The sequence below is a fragment of the Chiloscyllium plagiosum genome, unplaced genomic scaffold (genome assembly GCF_037043375.1).
Source record: "Chiloscyllium plagiosum isolate Xiang-an unplaced genomic scaffold, Cpla_swu_hap1 HiC_scaffold_9, whole genome shotgun sequence".
In the NCBI taxonomy this organism is placed as follows: Eukaryota; Metazoa; Chordata; class Chondrichthyes; order Orectolobiformes; family Hemiscylliidae; genus Chiloscyllium; species Chiloscyllium plagiosum.
The window spans coordinates 23,193,958-23,211,364 of record NW_028270147.1 but is presented as its reverse complement, the minus strand read 5'-3'; the positions used below and the strand labels follow the sequence as shown (position 1 = coordinate 23,211,364).

The window sequence follows — 17,407 nt, the reverse complement described above, 5'->3', positions numbered from 1 at the left end:
TTGTTCAAAATACACATACAATATTTTTCCAAATATGTTTTAGAAAATTCCTTTCAATGAAATGCAGGAGGGTCCTCAAGCTCACTCGTCTGCCTGTATTTCTCTTTCAGCTATGGCAACAGCGCCAGAGACCCGGGTTCATTTCCCGCCTCAGGTGAGTGACTGTGTGGAGTTTGCACATTCTCCCCATGTCTGCGTCAGTTTCCTCCCACATTCCAAAAACGTGCAGATTAGGTGAATTGGCCATGCTAAATTGCTCGTAGTGTTAGGTGCAGGGGAATGGGTCTGGGTTGGTTGCACTTCGGCGGGTTGGTGTGGACTTGTTGGGCTGAAGGGCCTGTTTCCACACTGTAAGTAATCTAAACTAATCTAATTTGTTACATTCAAACTCTCATCGAACACCCTTCCAAGGAATCTGAACAGAAAAAAACAACCATTCACTCAATTAGGGATCATGCGTAACAAAATAAGGGATCCCACCGAACAATATCAGGAAAGCTGTCACTATATATCCACTTTCTAAAACTCAGACTTCCCAGATTTATAGTGTCATACTGCATGGAAACAAACTCATCCATATCAACCAGGTTTCCTTATCAGAACTAGTTCCATTTGCTTGCATTAGGACCACATCCCTCTAAACCTTCCCTACTCATAACTGAACAAATATCTTTTAAATATTGTAATTGTACTCATCGCTACCACTTCCTCTAGCAGTTCGCTCCACATACGCATCACCTGTGTCAACAGATGGTTCCAAGATGACAATGTTTAAACCACTCAACACCACCCCCTCAGCTACCCCCTCCACCTCAGCAAGCACACCCCCCCAAAAATAGCTTGGTTATCCAGCCTTCATAGAAGCTGCATTCTAATTCCAATGGATTCTAGCAGCGTACACGTGCTTTAAAAGGTGCATCAACTACCAGGGTAACGAATATTCAAATGAACTGATTCAGAAAACTTTCCAGTAAGGAGCTTTCCAGTCTAAGTTAGGTGAAAATTACTTTTCAGTGGTATAAAGCATCATAACATGCCTCTCAGAAATTATCCAATCTTATCACCGTGGGACAGCACGGTGGCTCAGTGGTTAGCACTGCTGCCTTACAGCGCCAGGGACCTGGGGTCGATTCCAGCCTCGGGCGACTATGTGGAGTTTGCACATTCTCCCAGTGTCTGCGTGGGTTTCCCCCCAATGCTCCGGTTTCTTCCAACAATCCAAAGATGTGCAGGCTAAGTGAATTGGCCATGCTTAAATTGCCCATAGTGTCTTGGGACGTGTGGGTTAGGTGCATTAGTTAGGGGCAAATATAGGATCAGGGAATGGGTCTGGATGGGTTACTCTTCAGAAGGTCTGTGTGGACTTGTTGGGCCAAAGGGCCTGTTTTCACACTGCAGGGATTCTAATTCTAATTTATTTAAACAGTCCCATACAATTGGGAGTTGGTCGGTTTGGGTCAAAAATAGAACATAGAACAGTACAGCACAGAACAGGCCCTTCAGCCCACGATGTTGAGAGATTTATTCTGAGAAATAGCATTTCAAACCAGCTGTTCCCATTTCTTCATGCAGACAGATATGTTATAAACAAACAGGGATCTGCAAACATACCTTTCAATCATGGTTCCATTTTGAATCATCCAGACATCACAGTAGGTTCGTGCAACAAGCATTACTGCAATGAGAATCAGGTATGCAGACTAGAATGAAGAAAAAAATGGATGTAAAATATTGACTTGATATATTCCCTTCCCATAGTCATAAAGGTTCACATCTTTGGTTGACCATGACAGCTTGCACATGGATGCCATTGTACATTGGTACCATAGGGGACAGTTTTTTCTTTGATTCCTCACCATGAAATTAAGTGGATACCAAGTTTAATGTGACATGAGAGGGCGTATAAAAAAGTAAACTGAAATAAACACAGTGTAACAACTAAATTAGGAATTCCAATGGCAAATAGCTCACAGAACATTCTCCTATCATCCCACATGGCTACAGAAAGACATTGAATATTGGAAGAAACCAAAGAGAACTGGAAATTCATTTTGGCTGCATCCCAACTTTGGAACAGAATTGTACTAAAATTTGAATACTGTTCTATACATACACATATGTTTGTTATAAACCAAGACATTTTCATAGAATTTGATCAATACTTCTTTAAGGTTTGGTAGGTTAATGCATTTCAGTGCTACATTGCACTAAACAGACCAGAAAGATTTCAATTTCAATCTCTGGATTTGCTGGAGCTACTTGGGAGGGCTTAAACTAATCTGGCAGAGGCATGGGACTCTAAGCAGTAGTGAGGCGTGAGAGGTCTAGGCTGGTACGGAAGTTAAAATAAGCAAATTAAACAGACAAGGAAGGCAAGAACACAACAGGGAAAGAGAGAATTCTGAGGAATTAAAAAGCATTTACTTCAATGCAAGAGGCCTGACAAGTAAGGCAGAATTAATTCAGGGCATGGATGGGAACATTGGGCTGGGATGTCATAGCTCTTACAGAAACATGGATGAGGGAGAAACAGGACTGACAGCTCAATAGCTCTGGGGAATCGATGCTACAGGAAGGATGGAAGGGGAGGCAACAGCGGAGAGGGGAAATGGCATTTTTGATTGGGGAAACATCACAGCAGATCTTAGAGACTATACTCCTGTGGGATCATCCAGTGAAGCTATATGGATAGAAACGAGAAACGTGTGATCACTCTGATGAGATTACATTATAGGCCGTCCCCGATAATCAGCAGGAAATTGAGGAGCAAAATGTAAGAAGATCACAGATGTAAGAATAAGAGTTGTAAGAATAGGGGATTTTAACTATCAAAACATAGACTGGGACTGCGATAGTGCTAAGGGCTTGGATGGGGAAGAATTTGTCAGGTGTCTTCAAGAAAACTCTCAATCTTTATACAGGTGACCCTACTAGAGAAAGGGCAAAACTCGACCTCCTCTTGGGAAATAAGGCAGGGCAAGTAACTCTGGTGTTAATGGGGGTGCACTTTGGGACCATAATCCTTTTACTTTTAAAATAGTTATGGAAAAGGAAAGGCCTGATCCACAAGTTAAAGCATCAAATTGGGGCAAGGCCAATTTTGATGGCATTAGACAGGAATTTTCAAAAGTTGATTGGGGGAGGTTGTTTGCAAGTAAAGGGACATCTGGCAAGTGGGAGGCTTTCAAAAGCGAGATAACGAGTGTTTGGGGACAGCATGTACTTGCTTGCGTGAAGGACAAGGCTGGCAGGAGTAGGGAATACCGAAGACGAGAGATATACTGGTCAAGTAAAAGAAGGAGGCATATGAAAGGTATACACATCTGGAAACAAGTGAATCCCTAGAGGCGTACAGGGGGTGTATGACAGAAATCAGCAAGGCAAAAAAGGTATGAAATAGCTTTGGCAAAGAGGGTGAAGGAGAGTCCATAGAGATGCTTCAAGTATATTAAGGGCAAAAGAGTAACTAGGAAGAGAATAGGGACCCTTAAAGTTTAACAAGACCATTTATGTGTGGAGGAGAAAGTGAGGACTGCAGATGCTGGAGATCAGAGCTGAAAATGTGTTGCTGGAAAAGCGCAGCAGGTCAGGCAGCATCGAAGGAACAGGAGAATCAACGTTTCGGGCATAAGCCCTTCTTCAGGAATGGCTGAAGAATGGCTTCCTGAAGAAGGGCTTATGCCCAAAACGTTGATTCTCCTGTTCCTTGGATGCTGCCCGACCTGCTGCGCTTTTCCAGCAACACATTTTCAGCATTTATGTGTGGAACCATAGGAGATGGGTAAGATCTTAAAATGAATATTTTACGTCAGTACTTACTGTGGAGAAAGACTAGGAAGCTAGGGAACTCAAGGAAACAAACAGTAATGTCTTGAAAAGAGTACACAATACAGAAGAGGTGATGCTGAAGGCATTAAAATGCATAAAGGTAGATAAATCCCTGGGACTTGATCAAGTGTATCCAAGGACATTGTGAGAAGTTAGGGAAGAAATTGCGAGACTCCTTGCAGAGATATTTGTATCAGCGACAGCCACGGGTAAGATGTGGAAGACTGGAGGGTGATTAAAGTCGTGCCATTATTTAAGAGAGTCTGAGAAGAAAAGCCAGATAATGACAGACCAGTTAACCTAATGTCAGCAGTGGGCAACGTGTTGGAGGGGTTTCTGAGACATAGGATCTGCATGCATTTAGAAAGGCAAGGATTAAGTAGAGATAGTCAGCATTGTCCTGTGCTTGGAAATCATGTCTCACAAACTTGATTGAGGGGCATAGATGAGGTGAATAGCCAAGTTCTTTTTCCCCAGGGTAGGTGAGTCCAAAGCTACAAGTCATTGGTTTAAGGTGAGAGGGGAAAGATTTAAAAGAGACCGGAGCACAACTTTTACCACACAGAGGTTAGTGCATATATTGAATGATCTACCAGAGGAAATGGTAGAGGTGGGTACAATTACAACATTTAAAAGACATTTGGGCAGGTACAGGGAAAGGTTTAGAGGGATATTGTCCAAATACAGGCAAATGTTCAGTTTGAGAAATCTGGTCAGCATGGACGATTTGGGCCAAATGGTCCGTTTCCGTGCTGCATGACTCTATGACTCTAGAACAACATAAATTTCGTCATCAGAGAGGATATGAAAATTTTTAGTGCTAGAATACTGGAGGATAGCAAATGTTGTCCCCTTGTTCAAGGGGAGTAGAGACAACCCCAGTTATTATAGCCTTACATTGGTTGTGGGTAGTGTTGGAAAGGGTTATAAGAGATAGGATTTATAATCACCTAGAAAGGAATAAGTTGATTAGGGATAGTCAACATGGTTTTGTGAAGGGTAGGTTGTGCCTCACAAAACTTATTGAGTTCTTTGAGAAGGTGACTAAACAGGTGGATGAGGGTAAAGCGGTTAATGTAGTGTATATGGATTTCAGTAAGACGTTTGATAAGATTCTCCACAGTAGGCTGTTGCACAAAATACAGAGGAGAAAGTGAGGTCTGCAGATGCTGGAGATCAGAGCTGGAAATGTGTTGCTGGAAAAGCGCAGCAGGTCAGGCAGCATCCAGGGAACAGGAGAATCGACGTTTCGGGCATGATTCCTGAAGAAGGGCTTATGCCCGAAACGTCGATTCTCCTGTTCCCTGGATGCTGCCTGACCTGCTGCGCTTTTCCAGCAACACATTTCCAGCACAAAATACAGAGGCATGGGATTGAGGGTGATTTAACGGCTTGGATTAGAAATTGGCTAGCTGAGAGAAGACAGAGGGTGGTGGTTAATGGGAGATGTTCATCCTAGAGTTCAGTTACTAGTGGTGTACCACAAGAATCTGTTTTGGGGACACTGCTGTTTGTCTTTTTTATAAATGACATGGATGAGGGCACAGAAGGATGGGCTAGTAAGTTCGCGGATGATATTAAGGTCGGTAGCATTGTGGATAGTGCTGAAGGATGTTGCAGGTTACAGAGGGACATAGAGAAGCTGCATAGCTGGGCTGAGAGGTGTCAAATGGAGTTTAATGCAGACAAGTATAAGGTGATTCACTTTGGAAGGTGCAGCAGGATTAAAGGGTCATGTTGCAGCTGTACAAAACCTCTGTTACAGCTGCACTTGGGAATATTGCATACAGTTCTGGTCACCGCATTATAGGAAGGATGTGGAAGCTTTGGAAAGAGTAGAGAGAAGATTTACTAGGATGTTACCTGGTATGGAGGAAAGGTCTTATGAAGAAAGGCTGAGGGACTTGAGAATGTTTTCATTAAAGAGAAGGTTGAGAGGTGACTTAATAGAGACATATCAGATAATCAGAGGGTTAGATAGGGTGGACAGTGAGTGGCTTTTTCCTCGGATGGTGATGGCTAGCACAAAGGGGAAGGGACATAGCTTTAAATTGAGGGGTGATAGATATAGGACAGATATCAGAGGTAGTTTCTTTACTCAAGAGAGTTGTAGGAGTGTGGAACACTGTGTCTGCAACAGTAGTAGACCTGGCAACTTTAAAGGGCATTTAAATGGTCAAAGGATAAACATATGGATGAAAATGGAACAGTGTAGGATAGAGAGGCTTCAGATTGGTTCCACAGATCGGCGCAACATCGGCGGCTGAAGGGCCTGTACTGAGCTGTAATGTTCTATGTTCTAATATTGCATCCGAGCAAGAAAGTGTCTCTCTCAGGCCTACGAATCTAGTTTCCATATTGTTATTCCATCCTCTTTTTTAAAATCTCACCACTTCCTTACAGAGCATTAAAGATTTTCCCTCAATCTCCCCAAAATAGTGAAAAATTAATCCAGTTAATATTAAAAGATATAAATTAGCTTCCAATCAACAACTTGCTGCGATAACATTACAAAGAATGGAAGACTTCATAAGACAGTTATGCTTTAAAATGTTTCCTTCAAAAGGAGATAGAATGTTCTGAATAGGTTATGGTATGGTCATAATAATATTGTCAGCAGACATGCCCATGCAATTTGGTCGTCTTGCAGAAAGAGATTAAGGCCCAAACCTATAGAAATTAAAAAGTGACAAGGTTTTAACGTCTTGACACAGAAAGAACAGGGCAGCTGGCCTTTCTGGACACATGCTCAGCGATCTACAGTGTAAGTCAGAAATATTGCTGCTTTACATTATCCACCGAGCAGATGAGGAGGAGGATGGATTTTCTGAATTTGAAGAGATGGCTCTTGCAGAGTTTTCATAATTAAGGAATCATCAGAGTGGGCTTTGCTGCTAAATGGCAGCATGGGCACACTCAGAAGGACAAAATGAGGACTGCAGATGCTGGAGATCAGAGTCAAAAAGTGTGGTGCTGGAAAAGTACAGCCAGTCAGGCAGCATCCGAGGAGCAGGAGAGTAGACCAAGTTAAGTGACAGGGAGAAGGGAATCTGGTGAAAAGCTGGAAGGGATTTGAAGCAAAATCTACAAGGCTACATATTTGCTGAGAGTATACTATAACACAGAAATGGGTCATAATGTATTTTCAGTTGTTTTAATTATTAAATGAAAAAAAAACATTTTTGTAGTTTGGTATATTGCATAGAACATTACAGCGCAACACAGGCCCTTCGGCCCTCGATGTTGCGCCGACCTGACATACCAATCTGAAGCCCATCTAACCTATACTATTCCATGTACATCCATATTCTTGTCCAATGATGACTTAAATGTACTTAAAGTTGGCGAATCTACTACTGTTGCAGGCAAAGCATTCCATACCCGTACTACTCTCTGAGTAAAGAAACTACCTCTGACATCTGTCCTATATCTATCACCCCTCAATTTAAAGCTATGCATCCTCGTGCTCGCCGTCATCATTCTTGGAAAAAGGCTCTCCCTGTCCACCCTATCTAACCCTCTGATTACCTTATATGTCTCTATTAAGCCACCTCTCAACTTTCTTCTCTCCAACAAAAGCAGCCTCAAGACCCTCAGCCTTTCCTCGTAAGACCTTCCCTTCATACCAGGCAACATCCTAGTAAATCTCCTCTGCACCCTTTCCAAAGCTTCCACATCATTCTTATAATGCGGTGACCAGAACAGTACACAATACTCCAAGTGCGGCCGCACTAGAGTTTTGTACAGCTGTAGCATAACCACATGGTTCCAGAACTCGATCCCTCTATTAATAAAAGCTAAAACACCGTGTGCCTAGGTCCCCCCTTGCGCGGGGGGACCTAGAGTCAGGGGGTGTAGAGTCAATGTGGATAGAGCTGCGAAATACTAAGGGTAAAAAGACCCTCTTGGGAGTCATCTATAGGCCCCCAAATAGTAGTCTGGATGTCGGATGTAAGTTGAATCAGGAGCTGAAATTGGCCTGTCGTAAAGATGTTACTACAGTTGTTATGGGGGATTTTAACATGCAGGTAGACTGGGAGAATCAAGATGGTATTGGACCTCAAGAAAGAGACTTTGTGGAGTGCCTCAGAGATGGATTCTTAGAGCAGCTGGTGCTGGAGCCGACCAGGGAGAAGGCAATTGTGTAACGAACCAGAATTGGTCAGAGACCTCGAAGTGAAGGAGCCATTGGGAAGTAGTGACCATAATACATTAAGCTTCAATCTGCAATTTGAGAGGGAGAGGGTACAGTCGGAAGTGAGAGTACTTCTGTTGAATAAAGGGAACTATGGAACTATGAGGGAGGAGCTGGCCAAAGTTCAATGGTGCAATACCTTAGCAGGGATGACCGTGGAGGAACAATGGCGGATATTTCTGTGTATAATGCAGAAGTTGCAGGATCAGTTCATTCCTAAAAGGAAGAAAGATCCCAGGAGGAGGCATGGGCGGCCGTGGCTGACGAGGGAAGTTAAGAAACATATAAAGTTAGAAGAGAAAAAGTATAACATAGCAAAGATAAGTGGGAAAATTGAGGACTGGGAAGCTTTTAAAGAGCAACAGAGGATTACTAAGAAGGAAATACGCAGAGGAAAAATGAGGTACGAAGGTAAATTGGCCAATAATATAAAGGAGGATAGTAAGAGCTTTTTTAGGTATGTGCAAGGTAAAAAAATGGTTAGGACTAAAATTTAGGACAGAGATGAGGAGAAACGTCTTCACCCAGAGAGTGGTGGCTGTGTGGAATGCACTGCCCCAGAGGGCAGTGGAGGCCCAGTCTCTGGATTCATTTAAGAAAGAGTTGGATAGAGCTCTCAAAGATAGTGGAATCAAGGGTTATGGAGATAAGGCAGGAACAGGATACTGATTAGGAATGATCAGCCATGATCATGTTGAATGGCGGTGCAGGCTCGAAGGGCTGAATGGCTTACTCCTGCACCTATTGTCTATTGTCTATTAACAAACCTGTCAACCTGGGTGGCAACTTTCAAGGGTCTGTGTACCTGGACACAGAGATCTCTCTGCTCATCTACACTACCAAGAATCTTACCGTTAGCCCGGTACTTTGCATTCTGGTTACTCCGACCAAAGTGAATCACCTCACACTTGTCCGCATTAAACTCCATTTTCCACCTCTCAGCCCAGCTCTGTAGCTTATCTATGTCTCTCTGTAACCTATAACATCCTTTGTCACTATCCACAACTCCACGTACCTTAGTGTCGTCTGTATATTTACTAACCCACCCTTCTACGCCCTCATCCAGGTCGTTTATAAAAATGATGAACAGTTACCTATTAATACTTTGAAACTACCTTCAGCGCTTTGCAGTTAAGTCCTAAAATATGAAATGTTGTCTTGTGGTTCTTTCCAATGATTGCTGGGAAATTCATATCCTTTTTTAAACTATATTCCTATCCACATAATTTGTAATAATTTGTTCTTCCCATCAATAACCTGTGGGTAGAGTTCAAGCTCTCTTCTATTAGTCATAGAGATGTACAGTATGGAAACAGACCCTTCGGTCCAACCCGTCCATACCGACCAGATATCCCAATCCAATCTAGTCCCACCTGCCAGCACCCGGCCCATATCCCTCCAAACCCTTCCTATTCATATACCCATCCAAATGACTTTTAAATGTTGCAATTGTACCAGCCTCCACCACATTCTCTGGCAGCTCATTCTATACACGTACCACCCTCTGTGTTAAAAAGTTGCCCCTTAGGTCACTTTTATCTTTCCCCTCTCACCCTAAACCTATGCCCTCTAGTTCTGGACTCCCACACCCCAGGGAAAAGACTTTGTCTATTTATCCTATCCATGCCCCTCATAAGTTTGTAAGGTCACCCCTCAGCCTCCGACGCTCCAGGGAAAACAGCCCCAGCCTGTTCAGCCTCTCCCTGTAGCTCAGATCCTCCAACCCTGGCAACATCCTTGTAAATCTTTTCTGAACCCTTTCAACTTTCACAACATCTTTCCGATAGGAAGGAGACCAGAACTGCATGCAATAATCCAACAGTGGTCTAACCAATGTCCTGTACAGCTGCAACATGACCTCCCAACTCCTGTACTCAATACTCTGACCAATAAAAGAAAGCATACCAAATGCTTTCTTTACTATCCTATCTTCCTGCGACTCCATTTTCAAGGAGTTATGAACCTGCACTCCAAGGTCTCTTTGTTCAGCAACACTCCCATGACCTTACTCTTAAGTGTATAAGGTCTGCTAAGATTTGTCTTCCCAAAATGCAGCACCTCGCATTTATCTAAATTAAACTCCATCTGCCACTTCTCAGCCCATTGGCCCATCTGGTCCAGATCCTGTTGTAATCTGAGGTAACCCTCTTCGCTGTCCACTACACCTCCAATTTTGGTGTCATCTGCAAACTTACTAACTGTACCTCTTATGCTCGCATCCAAATCATTTATGTGAATGACAAAAAGTAGAATCCTTGTGGCACTGATCCTTGTGGCACTCCATTGGTCACAGGCCTCCAGTCTGAAAAACAACCCTCCACCATCACCCTCTGTTTTCTACCTTTGAACCAGTTCTGTATCCAAATAGCTAGTTCTCCCTCTTGCTTATTTGTTTGCATTATGTTTCCCATTAGTACTTTCACTGGAAATGGCTCCATCAACCTTTTTTTTCACCAGTTAGAACAACTCATGTTATTCTTTGTTGGGACCTTCTTAATTCAGCTTGGTCTAAATTTTCTTAGCAAAATTCATCTAGTTTCTCTCTGCCCTGTATAGCCCCAGCTGGCTAAGACCTGGAACTGACATGCTCTATCAATTTGGTCACTGTAAAAAAAAAACTGTTAAGTTCTTTGTTTCAATTCAATTTGCTGGAGTTAATTGGATAAGAATCTACATAGTAAGATAAGAATATAAACAGTGCAACTGCACAGATCAATTAAGCAGCACACTCCAACGGTCTTCAATACCTAAAGTCAGGTTAGCTGTATCAAACTGCAGATGCTACGCCACTAGGGAAGGGTCTGTTTCCGTGCTGTATATCTCTATGACTCACTGCAGTTATACAGAGATCAGTAAAATAAGTTTAAAACAATTTCTACCAATACATTCCAAGATCTTTCCTAATTGATGGATCAGTTGAAGAAAAAAAATGTATATCTTTAAGAATGTTTCCTACTCCTAGAGGATCCTGAGATGCACGTGCATCTTTTTGAAAAATGTGCATGATAATGTAACCAGCATGGTGAAAGTCTAATTTTCAATGCTATTACACAATTTCATCCCCAGTTACCTTAAGGCCACTCTAGATGTTTACTTCATATCAAGCAAATGGGATTGAATGACCAGGCAAATTTCTTCTGACTTGATTGTTAATGTTTTCAGGAATGTTTTTCGACATTATTGCAGGAGAAAAAAAGATTTGAATTTGAAGATTCTCCTCATTCTGCACAATGCACCAAGCTATCCTCCCAGCTTTGGTGAGCTTTTTGAAAACATCGAAGTATTATTTCTACTTCTGAACACAACCTCTCCCATTCAACCCATGGACCAGGATGTAACAGCAGCTTTTAAAGCTTATTATTGAAGGTGCATATTCAGGAAGCTGATTGCAGCTACTGAAGGTTATAACGAAGACAGTGTTCTTCAATTTTGGAAGAGCTTTAACATAAGAATACTACTGACATCATTGTGGAGGCCTGGGGTAATGTCAGTAAGGACTGCTTGCATGCTGATTTGCAGAAGCTTCTCCCAGATTTTCTTTATGATTTTAAAGGCGTTGAACCATCAGGGAAGCTTCCAGCAATCAACTAACATTGTGTCGCTCTTGCAAAGCAAATTGAATTTGAAGAAGCGGAGATTGATCTACCAGAACTTTTTGCTGTGGGGGAAACTGAAGCTCAAGAAGAAGATGAAGTCCAGGATGCAGCACCAAGAGAACTTTCCATTTCTCTTTTGTCTCCTATCCAAAGGGAAGTTGGGAAGCAGTCACAGCTCTTAGAAGATAATGACTACAATGCAGAACACAGCAGAACAACAGTTCATGACATAAAATCTTTTCTGGCACCCTATGAACAGCTTCTGCATGAAAAGAAATACATGGGAAAGCAGCAAAAACTAGATGCCTCTTTAAACCAATCCCCAAGAGACAGTCTGAGGACAATGAACCACAGCCATCCACTTCTGGACTGAATAGTTTCTTTCACAGTAACCTGAAAGTAATGATGATGCTGATGATGACCCTCAGTCCCAGTCTTAATACAGTACTGTAACTCAGCAAACTCAGAAACCTTTTAGAGTGTTAAATTTATTGTATTATTTGATAAAAATATATGATTTTAACATTTATTTAGACAGTGCTATCATTTGTGTTTGGCTAACTACCAGTTTTGTTTCAATTTTTACTGATATTTTTGGTGGTTTGCCCTGAACCTTGTTTTTCCCATAGGCCTAGTTATTTCTATTGTGCAACAAGGTCACACGAGAATACAAGTACCACATTACAGCAGCTCAAACTGTATATCATAAAGTGAGTGTACTCTATAAATATCCATGTTGCTTAAAGCTTTTGTACGTATCACTCAGGCCCATTAAGTCTATACATGCTGTAAATATCCATACCATTCGCAGGTTTACTTTCTTGAGTTTCAGTGAAGTTTAAATAAAATGAAGTTTTATTTTGAAGTTAACTGTATATTTCAGACTCTAGTTTCTTACTAACTGACCTTTTAAAGTTAAGCAGCCCACACTTTTAAAGTGAAGGTGCACTGTGGTTGCAGGTGGTACACAGAAGTCAATCAGGAAATGAATTTGATCTGGAAAACAGCAGTAAAATGAACCACACAGGAGACATTAGGTTGCATGATTTTCAGAAATTGTAATGGACACCCCAGGCCAGGAGGTACAAAACAAGAGGCATCCTATATTCACTGAGAACCAAGATGTCAGAAGGTGTGGTGTTGGATGTCTTATATCAGGTGTACGCTAGAAATCTGAGGGAAGCGATTGCTGGGCCCCATGCTGAGATATCTGGATCATTGATAGTCACAGGGAAAGTGCCGGAAGACTGGTGGTAGGCTAACATGGTGCCACTATTTAAGAAAGGTGGTAAGGAAAAGCGAGTGAACTATAGAACGGTGTGCCAGACATCGGTGATGGGCTGCTGTTGCAGGGAATCCTGAGGGACAGGTTTTATGTATATTTGGCTATGAAAGGGCTGATTAGGGATAGTCAACATGAATTTGTGCATGGGAAATCATGTCTCACAAACTTGATTGAGTTTTGTGAAAAAGTAATGAAGAGGATTGATGAGGGCAGAGCAGTGGACGTGATCTATATGGACTTCAGTGAGGTGATCAACAAGGTTCCTCATGGTAGACTGGTCAGCAAGGTTAGATTACATGGAATACAGGGAGAACTAGCCATTTGGATACAGAACTGGCTCAAAGGTAGAAGACAGAAGGTGGTAGTGGAGGGTTGTTTTTCAGACTGGAGGCCTGTGACCAGTGGTGTGTCACAAGGATCGCTGCTGGGCCCACTGCTTTTCGTTATCTGTGCTGTTTGACTCTATGAATGAATAAATGATTTGGATGTGAACACAGGAAGTATAATTAACAAGTTTGCAGATGACACCAAAATTAGTGATGTAGCAACAGTGAAGAAGGTTACCTCAGAGTACAGGATTTTGATCAGGTGGGCCAATGGGCCAAGGACAGGCAGATGGAGTTTAATTTAGATAAATGTGAAAGGCAAATCAGGACAGGACTTATACGCTTAATGGTAACTTCCTGGGTTGTGTTGCTGAACAAAGAGACCTTGGAATGCAGTTGCATAGTTCCTTGAAAGTGGAGTTGCAAGTAGATAGGATAATGAAGATGAAGTTGGGTCTCCTTTCCTTCACTGGTCACATTGAGTACAGGAATTGGGAGGTCAAGTTGCGGCTGTACAGGATATTTGTTAGGCAACTTTTCGAATACCGTGTGCAATTCTGGTCTCCTTCCTATAGGAAGGATGTTGTCAAACATGAAAGGGTTCAGAAAAGATTTACACGGATGTTGCCAGGGTTGGAGGAGTTGAGCTATAGGGAGAGGCTGAACAGGCTGGGACTGTTTCACTGGAGAATCAGGGGCTGAGGGGTGACCTTACAGAGGTTCATAAAATCATGAGGGTCATGGATAGGGTAAACAGGCAAGGTTTTTTTCCTATGGTGCAGAAGTCCACAACTAGTGGGCATAGGTTTAGAGTGAAAGGGGAAAGATATAAAAGGCACCTTAGGGGTAACTTTTTCATGCACAGGGTGGTGTCTATACGGAATGAGCTGCCAGAGAAAGTTGTGGAGGTTGGTACAATTACAACATAAAAGGCATCTGGATGAGTATATGAAAAAGAAGGGCAAAGAGGGATATGGGTCAAGTGCTGGCAAATGGGACTAGATTAATTTAGGATATCTGATTGGCATAGATGAGTTGGACCTAAGGGTCTGTTTCCATGCTGTATATCTCTATGACTCTATGTCCTCCAGTAAAATGTTCAAAAGATGGTTGGAACATAAATGAAATTTGTGGTTGTGGGTATGTTTGCCAAGCTGGGAAGTTGATTCGTAGATGTTTCGCCTCCTGTCTACGTGACATCTTCAGTGCTTTGGAGCACTGCGTCTTTGGAATTTATTTGGTTCCATTTCTGCTGTTTCCATTGTTCATTGTAATGGCCAATATATAGCTGTGGTTAGGCCCCATTTAGAATACTGTGTCCAGATTTGGAACCCACACCTCAGGAAGGACATATTGGTACTGGAGCATGTCCAGCAGAGATTCACACAGATGATCCCTGGAAGGGTAGGCCTAACGTACAATGAATAGCTGAGGATCGTGCAATGGCATTCATTAGAGTTTAGAAGGTTGAGGGAAGATCTAATAGAAACTTACCAGGAAATGCATGGCTTAGAAAGGGTGGATGCTGGAAAACTGTTTCTGTCAGGCGGGGATACTAGGACTCGTGGGCATAGCCTTAGAATTAGAGGGGGTCAATTTAGAACGGAAATGCTGAGACATTTCTTCAGCCAGAGAGTGGTGGGCCTGTGGAATTCATTGCCATGGAATGCAGTGGGGACCGGGATGTTAAATGTCTTCAAGGCAGAGATTGATACATTCTTACTCTCAAGGAATTAAGGGAAATAACATAGAACATAGAAAAGTACAGCACAGAACAGGCCCTTTGGCCCACAATGTTGTACCAAGGATTAATCCTAAGGTAAAATAAAATAACTTAACCTACTCACCCCTCAACTCACTGCTATCCATGTGCATGTCCAGTTATGTGCATGTCCAGCAGTTGCTTAAACATCCCTAATGACTCAGCTTTCACCACCATTGCTGGCAAAGCATTCCATGCATTTACAACTCTCTACATAAAGACTTCCCCTCTATACCTTTCTCGTAATATCTTAAAACTATAACCTCTCGTGCTAGTCAATCCTGCCCTGGGGAAAAGTCTCTGGCTATTGACTCTATCCATGCCTCTCATCTTGTATACCTCGATTAGGCCACCTCTCTTCCTCCTCCTCTCCAGAGAGAAAAGTCTGAGCCTAGTCAATCTCTCTTCATAAGGCAAACACTCCAGTCCAGGCAGCATCCTGGTAAACCTCCTTTACACCCTCTGCAAGGCCTCTGTATCTTTCCTAAAATAGGGCGACCAGAACTGGACACAATATTCCAAGTGTGATCTCACCAGGGACATGTAGAGCTGTAGCAAAACCTCGCGGCTCTTAAACTCGATCCCCCATTAATGAAAGCCAGAAAGGCATATGCTTTCTTAACAACCCCTTCTTGCCACTTGGGTGGCAACTTTGAGGGATCTATGTACTTGAACACCAAGATCCCTCTGTTCCTCCACACTGTCAAGAGTCCTGTCTTTAATCTTATATTCAGCATTCAAGTTCAACCTTCCAAAATGTATCACTTCGCATTTAGGCCTCTCATTTATCTCCCCACTCTACAGGCACCCTGCCTCTATTCCTGATGAAGGGCTTTTGCCCAAAACATCGATTTTCCTGCTCCTCGGATGCTGCCTGACCTGCTGTACTTTTCCAGCACCACTCTAATCTAAAAACTCTCACTTTGCATTTATCCAGGTTGAATTCCATCTGCCATTTCTCAGCCCAGCTCTGCACCCTGTCTATGTTGCACTGCAGGGTAAAAACAAGGACTGCAGATGCTGAAAACCAGATTCTAGATGAGAGTGGTGCTGGAAAAGCACAGCAGTTCCGGCAGCATCCGAGAAGCAGGAAAATCGATGTTTCGAGCAAAAGCCCTTCATCAGGGCCTTTGCCCGAAACGTTGATTTTCCTGCTCCTCGGATGCTGCCTGAACTGCTGTGCTTTTACAGTACCACTCTAATCTAGAATATGTTGCCCTGCAGCCTGCAATAGCCCTCGTTACTATCAACAGCACCTCCAACCTTTGTGTCATCTGCAAATTTACTAACTCACCCCTCAACCTTCTCATCCAAGTCTTTTATAAAAACTACAAAGAGCAGAGGTCCAAGAACAGAACCCTGCAGGACACCACTCAACAATGACCTCCAGGCAGAATACTTTCCATCTACAACCACTCTCAGCTTTCGGTCAGCCAGCCAATTCTGAATCCAGATAGCCAAATCTCCCTGTATCTCATATTTCCCAACTTCATGAATAAGCCTACCATGGGGACCTTATGAATGAGCCTACCATGGATACAGGGAAAATGCGGGTAAATGGCGTTGAAATACCCATCAGCCATGATTGAATGGCAGAGTGGACTCAATGCGCCGAACGGCCTCACTTCCACTCCTATTTCTTATGGTCTTAGACTGGGTCTAGGTTTATGTGCTTGTTAATGGAGTCTGTGGCTGAGTACCATTTATATAATTTACAGGATTCTATGCAAAGATTGCATGAAACACTACATAGGGCAAACAGGCAGACAACTAGCAATCTGCATCCACGAACACCAACTAGCCACTAAACACCACGACCACCTGTCCCTTGTTGCCATACACACAGATGACAGGGACCACAAATTCAACTGTGGGCAACACAACAATCATATGACAAGCTAAACACAAGGCAGCCAGAGAACTTCTAGAAGCATGTCACAAACACTTAAGGTCAGTGAATCCATCAACTGGAAGAAATCATTCAGCAAATAATCTGTAAGCATATTTATGGGACAGCTAGTGATTCTTCTTGTTATTTAAGCGTCCAGCTGCACAAAGTTTAAAATGGGAGGGGGTCATTTTCCAGCTTCTAAATGGCACAACTGATATCAAATCAATGTGACATCATGATCAGTCTGAGTTTTATGAGCATTCATAGCCAAAACCAGGCGCTGATAAGCCCATTTTTCTCTCAAAGTATTTTGAAATGGACAATAAAACTGACTTTAAACATCCTCAGTCAGATTGGTGAATCATATTGGACTAAAAATGTTTCCAAAGGACTACAATAGGAAACAGGAACAGAAGGCCGTTCAGCCCTTCAAGCCTCTCCATCATTCAGTAGGATCATGGCTGCTTCAACATTCCTCACACCCACTTCCCTGTCCTTTCCCCATGACACTTGATTCTTTCTTT

General features: G+C 42.6%; 1 protein-coding gene across 1 annotated transcript in view; it reads right to left on the bottom strand.

Moving 5' to 3' along the window:
- Window positions 1-17,407, bottom strand: part of abcd3a (ATP binding cassette subfamily D member 3a) — a 121,351-nt gene that overhangs the window by 81,719 nt on the left and 22,225 nt on the right. The window contains exon 4 of the mRNA XM_043698846.2: window positions 1,612-1,700. Within this exon, the coding sequence (XP_043554781.2) occupies window positions 1,612-1,700 (89 nt within the window). The remainder of the gene's footprint in view (window positions 1-1,611; window positions 1,701-17,407) is intronic.